At 66.6% G+C, this 7602-nt stretch overlaps 2 protein-coding genes across 2 annotated transcripts; both read right to left on the bottom strand.

Annotated features, from left to right (window-relative positions):
- Window positions 1–1837: 1837 nt before the first annotated feature.
- On the bottom strand, window positions 1838–3673 carry LBRM_10_0600 (GP63, leishmanolysin; the record flags this gene model as incomplete). Its single annotated transcript, XM_001562779.1, has 1 exon — window positions 1838–3673. The coding sequence occupies one exon, from the start codon at window positions 3671–3673 to the stop codon at window positions 1838–1840; it is 1836 nt and encodes a 611-aa protein (XP_001562829.1).
- A 1147-nt stretch (window positions 3674–4820) lies between these two features.
- On the bottom strand, window positions 4821–6590 carry LBRM_10_0590 (GP63, leishmanolysin; the record flags this gene model as incomplete). The annotated part of the gene is made up of 1 exon (XM_001562778.1): window positions 4821–6590. One exon carries the CDS (start codon window positions 6588–6590, stop codon window positions 4821–4823), a length of 1770 nt encoding a protein of 589 aa, XP_001562828.1.
- Window positions 6591–7602: the final 1012 nt, after the last annotated feature.

Below are 7602 nucleotides of genomic sequence, written 5' to 3'. Positions count from 1 at the left end.
TAGCTTGCGAGCTAGAGGCGGTTCCGTGCATCAGCGATGAACGCGCACCCAACAGACTTGGCCGCTAGACCAGCGGTGATGCAGATGGTGGCAGACAGCATTGGCCTGCCATCCTCTGTATGGGTGCGAGGCGACTTACCTCTAGCGATCACGTGAGCGTGTGGATCGACGGCGCCCAACTGACGAGTTGTCGACACAGGCGGTGGGGACCGCCCTGCAGGCGACTCGACGCGCCGCGAGAACGGCCGACAGCACCTTGAGCAGCAACGGGACCGGCGTTTCCCATGGGCACGGGCTTGCTGGCGTGTTGTTGGACGGCAGCTTTGGAGCAGGCTGTGTCGGGCGGCTGAGGGTGAGGCAGGTGCAGGGCAGCTGGAAGGTGACCGGCATGACGGGCGACGTGTGCGGCACCTTCAAGGTGCCGAAGGCACACGTCACGGTAGGCGTCAGCGACGCCGACTTCGTGCTGTACGTTGCCTCGGTACCGAGCGAGCCAGGCGTGCTGGCGACGGCTGTGATCTGTCAGACATCCTCCGACGGCCGACCTGCCGTGGGTGTCATGAACATCCCTGCGGCCTACATTCGGTCAGCCTACGACCAAATTATGCTGCGCACCGTAGCGCACGAGGTGGCGCACGCCCTCGGCTTCGACCTCACCGTTTTCGAGGATGTGGGGATTGTTGGTGACGTGAGCAACTTGCGTGGGAGGGACTACGAAGTTCCTGTGCTCAGCAGCCCCACGGTGGCGGCCAAGGCGCGCGAGCAGTACGGCTGCGCCACCTTGACGTATCTGGAGCTGGAGGATACGGGTGGTGGTTCTACTGCCGGCTCGCATCTTAAGATGCGCAACGCCAAGGAAGAGCTCATGGCGCCTGCCGTGACTGCAGGGTACTACACCGCCCTGACCATGGCCGTCTTCCAGGACCTCGGCTTCTACCAGGTTGACTTCACCAAGGCCGAGATGATGCCGTGGGCCTATCTCGCCAGCTGCGACCTCATCACCAAGAAGCGCATGGAGGACAACGTCACGGCATTGGCGCGCACCGAAAGGGCGGCGGCCACGAGCAACAGACGCGGCCCCACGCCCTCCGGCTGCCCTTTCCAGCCCCGAATAGGGCGCGTGTCGGAGGACGGCGAGTGCCGTAGGCGAGGGCGCCCTGCTGACGCGTGCTGGGCGGGGGAGAGGGTGACTCTCTGGGAGGTCGCGACAACGAAGCGCACGACTGCCGGCCATGGCGCAGGGGCGCGTGCTCGCCTTCCTCCCCTCTGGCTCACGTCCATTCCCCGTGTCGCGCTGCCGAGAGAGAGAGAGGGCGCACATCAGGCCGCCTGCGCCCGCCGCACGGCGTTTGCAGAGTCGAAAGCACAGGATGCTGAAAGCAAAGGAAAACAGACACGCGCGGTGTGCTCGCCGTGGGACAGCGGGGTGTGTCGAGACCCACCCCATGACCTTGATGGTCGTCTGCGCCACTGCAGGGCGAATGGCCAGGAGCTCAAGGTGTCTACCAGCGGCACGCACACCCGCACAGCAATAGGAAAAGAGAAGCAACGGAAAGGGAGGGGGTGGTGGGGGCTGCGAGAGAGAGAGTCCCCAATACACGCATCCATCAGACTCTGAAGCTGCCGATACGGGAGATGCCGTCACCGAGAGGCGACAGAACACCAAAAACTAAAAACAAAAAAGCAAAAGGCCATTCCGACGCGCGTGGGCTGCGATGGCCGTCGGCACAGGGGCGCACTACAGCGGCACCGCGCCCCCAGCCGTCCTGCTCGTTCCGTTTCACGCTAGCAGAGGCCCTCGTCAGCCGCAGCGGGAGCCGCTCGGCTTGCGTCACGATCAGGGGATGGTGATAAGGAGCAGCCACACCGCGAGGCCTGCCATGGCAGCGAGCACTATCCCCAGCAGCGCAGCCGTCACAGTGGCCAATGCAGTCATCCTTTCACGCCACCGTCGCATCGCCGCTGTGTCGGCAGCGTCTCCCTCGAAGTCTATGACTCCCTTGATGTTGGCCTGGCACACCTCCACGTACGGCGGGCACATAATGTAGCTGCCTTCCACGAAGGCGGTGCTCAAGGTGGCCAGGTCCAGCCTCTCGCCTGGCGTGCATGCGACGTAGCCGCTGCTGCCGCGCACCTGGACGCTGTACGTGTGGTGGGCTCTGTCGCACTTCACTTTGGCGCACATGCCGTTGTACTTAGGGGAAGGAGTAGTGCTGTTCCTCGGCTGGAAGACGCCATCCAAGCAGCGCGCCGCGTCGGAGAAGACGCTGAACTCCTTAAAAAGCGCAGGTGCCGTCGATGGGTCCTGATTGCAAGCACCATTTCTGTAGCCCAGGGTAAACGGGCAGTAGTCCAGGAATGCTGAGTAGCCTGCAAGGAATGTGTCGTTGAAGTACTGGAAGTACGTCGGCATCGGGGTGCTATAGGTGCGTATACCGCACGTCCCCAGCCTCAGCCGGTCGGTGGGGCACCGATACCGCCTCTCCGTGGTGTTGCAGAACATCTCCGGCCACTGCGTGATGTTGTCCTCCATGCACTTATTCGTGAGGAAGTCGCAGCTGGCGTTCCGGCCCCACGGCATCACCTCGGCCTTGGTGAAGTCCGCCTTGTAGAAGCCGAGGTCCTCGAAGACGGCCATGGTCAGGTTAGTGTAGTACCCTGCAGCCGAGGCAGGCGCCATGAGCTCGTCCTTGGCGTTGCGCCCCTTAAGATGCGAGCCAGCAGAGCCGGAGCCGCCCTGGTCCTCCACCTCCAGATACTCCAAGGTGGGGCAGCCGTACTGCTCGCGCGCCTTGGCCACCGCCGTGCTGCTGTTGATCACAGGAGCCGCAAAGGGCTTGCCGCGCAAATTCGTGACGCTCTTCACAATGCCGGTGCCCTCGAAAAACACGCTGCTGAAGCCGAGGGCGTGCGCCACCTCGTGCGTCACGGTGCGCGTGGTGCCCTGGTCGTAGCGCGACACAATGTTCGCCGCAGGGATGTTCATGACACCCACGGCTGGATGGTCGTCCGAGAACACCTGGCAGGTCGTGGCCCACGCCAGCACGCCCGGCTCGCTCGGCACCGAGGCGACGTACAGCACGAAGTCGGCGTTGCTGACGCCTACCGTGACGTGTGCCTTCGGCACCTTGAACTCGCCGCACACGTCGCCCGTCATGCCGGTCACCTTCCAGCTGCCCTGCACCTGCCTCACCCTCAGCCGCTCCGCGTGCAGCTGCAGCGCCTGCGGGATGAGGTAGCTGACGAGGATGTCGCGCTTCTCCTCCGTGAGCACGTCCTCGGCGGTGCAGGTGACGATCTCGTCAGCGTGGTTGCTCACACGCTGCCCGACGCGAGTGCAGTGGTAGTCGGGGTCCGTGAGGTCTGCGGTGGAGACGGCGATGCGCAGCGTGCCCCAGTCCGCGGCGCGTGCGACAGTGTCCGCGGCATCGAGAGCAATGTACGGCAGGCCCACCGCGGACACCGCACTGGGTGGCATGCGGCGGTGCGCCGCGGAGTCCCGCACGCGGGCCTGCAGCTTGTCGTGGATGCAGCGGTGCGGCGTCGCGGCGGCGTGCGCCCACGCGGCGGCGGTGCCAACAGCAAGAGCAGCTGCAACGCCGGCAGCCGCAAGGCGCACCAGGCGTGCGGCGACGCTGCGGCGCCGGTGCGTGCTGCTGCTGTCGAGGGGCATGGCGCACCAGGCGCAGATGCTGTGGGCCGTGGGGTGTGGTGGCGAGGATGAGGGCTTGTGTGCGGCGGTGTGTGCGTGCGTGTGGGAGGGCGGGTGGGTGGGTAGCGAGACGGGATATGCTAGTGAGTCTGGAGAGGGGGAGGGGCAAGGGAGCGAGGGTGGTGGTGAGGGAGGTGGGCGCGGAGGGTGCGTCAGGGCTGGAGGGGAGAACGACGCGCACGTGGGTGTGCGCGCGGCGCCGTCACGGCTCGACACGCTTGGGCGCACGGCAGGGGTGCCGGAGCGAGGGGGGATGGCGCCTTGGTGGTCGCACCGATGACTTACAGGTAGCGCGGCGGCGCAGGGGGGAGGAGGAAGAGGAGGAGTGGGCGGGCGGCGCACCGCGCCAGAAAAGGGGGAGGAGGAACGGGAGGAGGGAGGCGCAGACCACGTTGGGGTATTGTGTGGGTGGTGGCGGCGGCACTCACTCCGGTACAGGGGAGTCCCAGGGCGCGGGAAAACAGTTAGGAGAGGATACATACATAAGCGCACCGCGCACGGACCCGTGGGAGGGGTGGGCGAGTGGATGGGGTCGCACCCGCGCGGGGCGAGGGGCCCTGACACGCGTCGGAGACGCAGTCGCGCATACGTGCGTGTGCGCCCGCCCATGCCGCGCCGTCCTGCGTCAGCGTCCGTGCGCGCGCATTGTGTGTGTGTGTGTGTTTATAGATGAAAGAGAGGCAGGCGTCCGTGCACCTGCAGAATGGTGCCCCCGTGGCCGGGGAAGAGAGGGGAGTGAGGGAGACGCAGAGGATGACGGCGGGATTTAGCAAAACAACGGGCGTGACGGGGCGCTACCGCACACACACGCCAGCCGCCACAGAGGGCGCCGCTTGGGGGACACGCAAGGGGGAGGGAAAAGAGGAGGGGGGAGGGGCGTCGGGGCTGGCGAAGGCCAACGCGGCGCAGAAGCAAAACAAAACGTCACCGCTCGAAGAGGGAATCGGAGAGCGATGGGGAGGGGAGGCCGGTCGGTCGGCGGGGGCGTGCCTCTGCGCCGCCGGCAACAGAGAGCAGGGGGCGAGCCGCCGTCGCCAGTTCTGCCGACTGCCTGGTGCGCAGGAAGGTGGGGGGCTTGTGCGACGGGGCAGCAACTGCCGGCGGCCAATCACGCGCACGCGATGGCGAGCAGCGCGGCCACCAGCAGCGCCGTCGCGGCGGCGCGCGGGCCACGGCGACCAGCCGCTGCGTTGCCGCTGCTGGTGGCGCCCTGCACGTTGGCCTGGCACACCTCCACGTACGGCGCGCACGTGATGTAGCTGCCATTCACGAAGGCGGCGCTCAAGGTGGCCAGCTCAACACTCTCGCCCGGCGTGCATGCGACGTAGCCGCTGCTGCCGCGCACCTGGACGCTGTACGTGCGCGCCGCCGTGTCGCACTTCACGTTCGCGCACATGCCGGCGTACGTCACGTCCTCGCGGGTGGTCGTCGGCCGGAAGGCCCCATCCAAGCAGCGCGCCGCGTCGGAGAAGACGTTGAAGGCCTGCATGTCTGAGCTGGTCTCCGAGGCACGCTGCGCGCAGCTGCCATCATCGTAGGGCACCACGGTAGGGCAGTAATCCATGAAGTCACTGAGGCCGGTCAGGGTCGGGTCCGTGAAGTACTGGAAGTATTGCGGAACGCTTGTGTGCGTGAGCACAATGCACCCCCCCAAGCCGAGACGGTCGGTGGGGCACCGCAAGGCGTTCTCGTCAGTGTTGCAGAACATCTCCGGCCACTGCGTGATGTTCCTCTCCATGCACTTCTTGGTGAGGAAGTCGCAGCTGGCGTTCCGGCCCCACGGCATCACCTCGGCCTTGGTGAAGTCCGCCTTGTAGAAGCCGAGGTCCTCGAAGACGGCCATGGTCAGGTTAGTGTAGTACCCTGCAGCCGAGGCAGGCGCCATGAGCTCGTCCTTGGCGTTGCGCCCCTTAAGATGCGAGCCAGCAGAGCCGGAGCCGCCCTGGTCCTCCACCTCCAGATACTCCAAGGTGGGGCAGCCGTACTGCTCGCGCGCCTTGGCCACCGCCGTGCTGCTGTTGATCACAGGAGCCGCAAAGGGCTTGCCGCGCAAATTCGTGACGCTCTTCACAATGCCGGTGCCCTCGAAAAACACGCTGCTGAAGCCGAGGGCGTGCGCCACCTCGTGCGTCACGGTGCGCGTGGTGCCCTGGTCGTAGCGCGACACAATGTTCGCCGCAGGGATGTTCATGACACCCACGGCTGGATGGTCGTCCGAGAACACCTGGCAGGTCGTGGCCCACGCCAGCACGCCCGGCTCGCTCGGCACCGAGGCGACGTACAGCACGAAGTCGGCGTTGCTGACGCCTTTGGCGACGTGTGCCTCCGGCACCTTGAACTCGCCGCACACGTCGCCCGTCATGCCGGTCACCTTCCAGCTGCCCTGCACCTGCCTCACCCTCAGCCGCTCCGCGTGCAGCTGCAGCGCCTGCGGGATGAGGTAGCTGACGAGGATGTCGCGCTTCTCCTCCGTGAGCACGTCCTCGGCGGTGCAGGTGACGATCTCGTCAGCGTGGTTGCTCACACGCTGCCCGACGCGAGTGCAGTGGTAGTCGGGGTCCGTGAGGTCTGCGGTGGAGACGGCGATGCGCAGCGTGCCCCAGTCCGCGGCGCGTGCGACAGTGTCCGCGGCATCGAGAGCAATGTACGGCAGGCCCACCGCGGACACCGCACTGGGTGGCATGCGGCGGTGCGCCGCGGAGTCCCGCACGCGGGCCTGCAGCTTGTCGTGGATGCAGCGGTGCGGCGTCGCGGCGGCGTGCGCCCACGCGGCGGCGGTGCCAACAGCAAGAGCAGCTGCAACGCCGGCAGCCGCAAGGCGCACCAGGCGTGCGGCGACGCTGCGGCGCCGGTGCGTGCTGCTGCTGTCGAGGGGCATGGCGCACCAGGCGCAGATGCTGTGGGCCGTGGGGTGTGGTGGCGAGGATGAGGGCTTGTGTGCGGCGGTGTGTGCGTGCGTGTGGGAGGGCGGGTGGGTGGGTAGCGAGACGGGATATGCTAGTGAGTCTGGAGAGGGGGAGGGGCAAGGGAGCGAGGGTGGTGGTGAGGGAGGTGGGCGCGGAGGGTGCGTCAGGGCTGGAGGGGAGAACGACGCGCACGTGGGTGTGCGCGCGGCGCCGTCACGGCTCGACACGCTTGGGCGCACGGCAGGGGTGCCGGAGCGAGGGGGGATGGCGCCTTGGTGGTCGCACCGATGACTTACAGGTAGCGCGGCGGCGCAGGGGGGAGGAGGAAGAGGAGGGGTGGGCGGGCGGCGCACCGCGCCAGAAAAGGGGGAGGAGGAACGGGAGGAGGGAGGCGCAGACCACGTTGGGGTATTGTGTGGGTGGTGGCGGCGGCACTCACTCCGGTACAGGGGAGTCCCAGGGCGCGGGAAAACAGGAGAGGATACATACATAAGCGCACCGCGCACGGACCCGTGGGAGGGGTGGGCGAGTGGATGGGGTCGCACCCGCGCGGGGCGAGGGGCCCTGACACGCGTCGGAGACGCAGTCGCGCATACGTGCGTGTGCGCCGCCCATGCCGCGCCGTCCTGCGTCAGCGTCCGTGCGCGCGCATTGTGTGTGTGTGTGTGTTTATAGATGAAAGAGAGGCAGGCGTCCGTGCACCTGCAGAATGGTGCCCCCGTGGCCGGGGAAGAGAGGGGAGTGAGGGAGACGCAGAGGATGACGGCGGGATTTAGCAAAACAACGGGCGTGACGGGGCGCTACCGCACACACACGCCAGCTCCCCCACCAAAAGGGACGAAGAAGCATAAGCTAGAACACCACAAAGCCGAAAGAGAAGGAGAGGGACAGCGTGAGAGAGGGCCACCGGCCACAAATGCGGCGAGGCGTAGTGTAAGATCGAGCTCGCGGCCCAAGATGGACGATCCATAAATGTGCGACGCA

The sequence above is a fragment of the Leishmania braziliensis genome, chromosome 10 (assembly GCF_000002845.2).
Source record: "Leishmania braziliensis MHOM/BR/75/M2904 complete genome, chromosome 10".
Taxonomy (NCBI): Eukaryota; Euglenozoa; class Kinetoplastea; order Trypanosomatida; family Trypanosomatidae; genus Leishmania; species Leishmania braziliensis.
The sequence above is the reverse complement of the archived record's forward strand: the minus strand, read 5'-3'. Positions and strand labels throughout refer to the sequence as shown.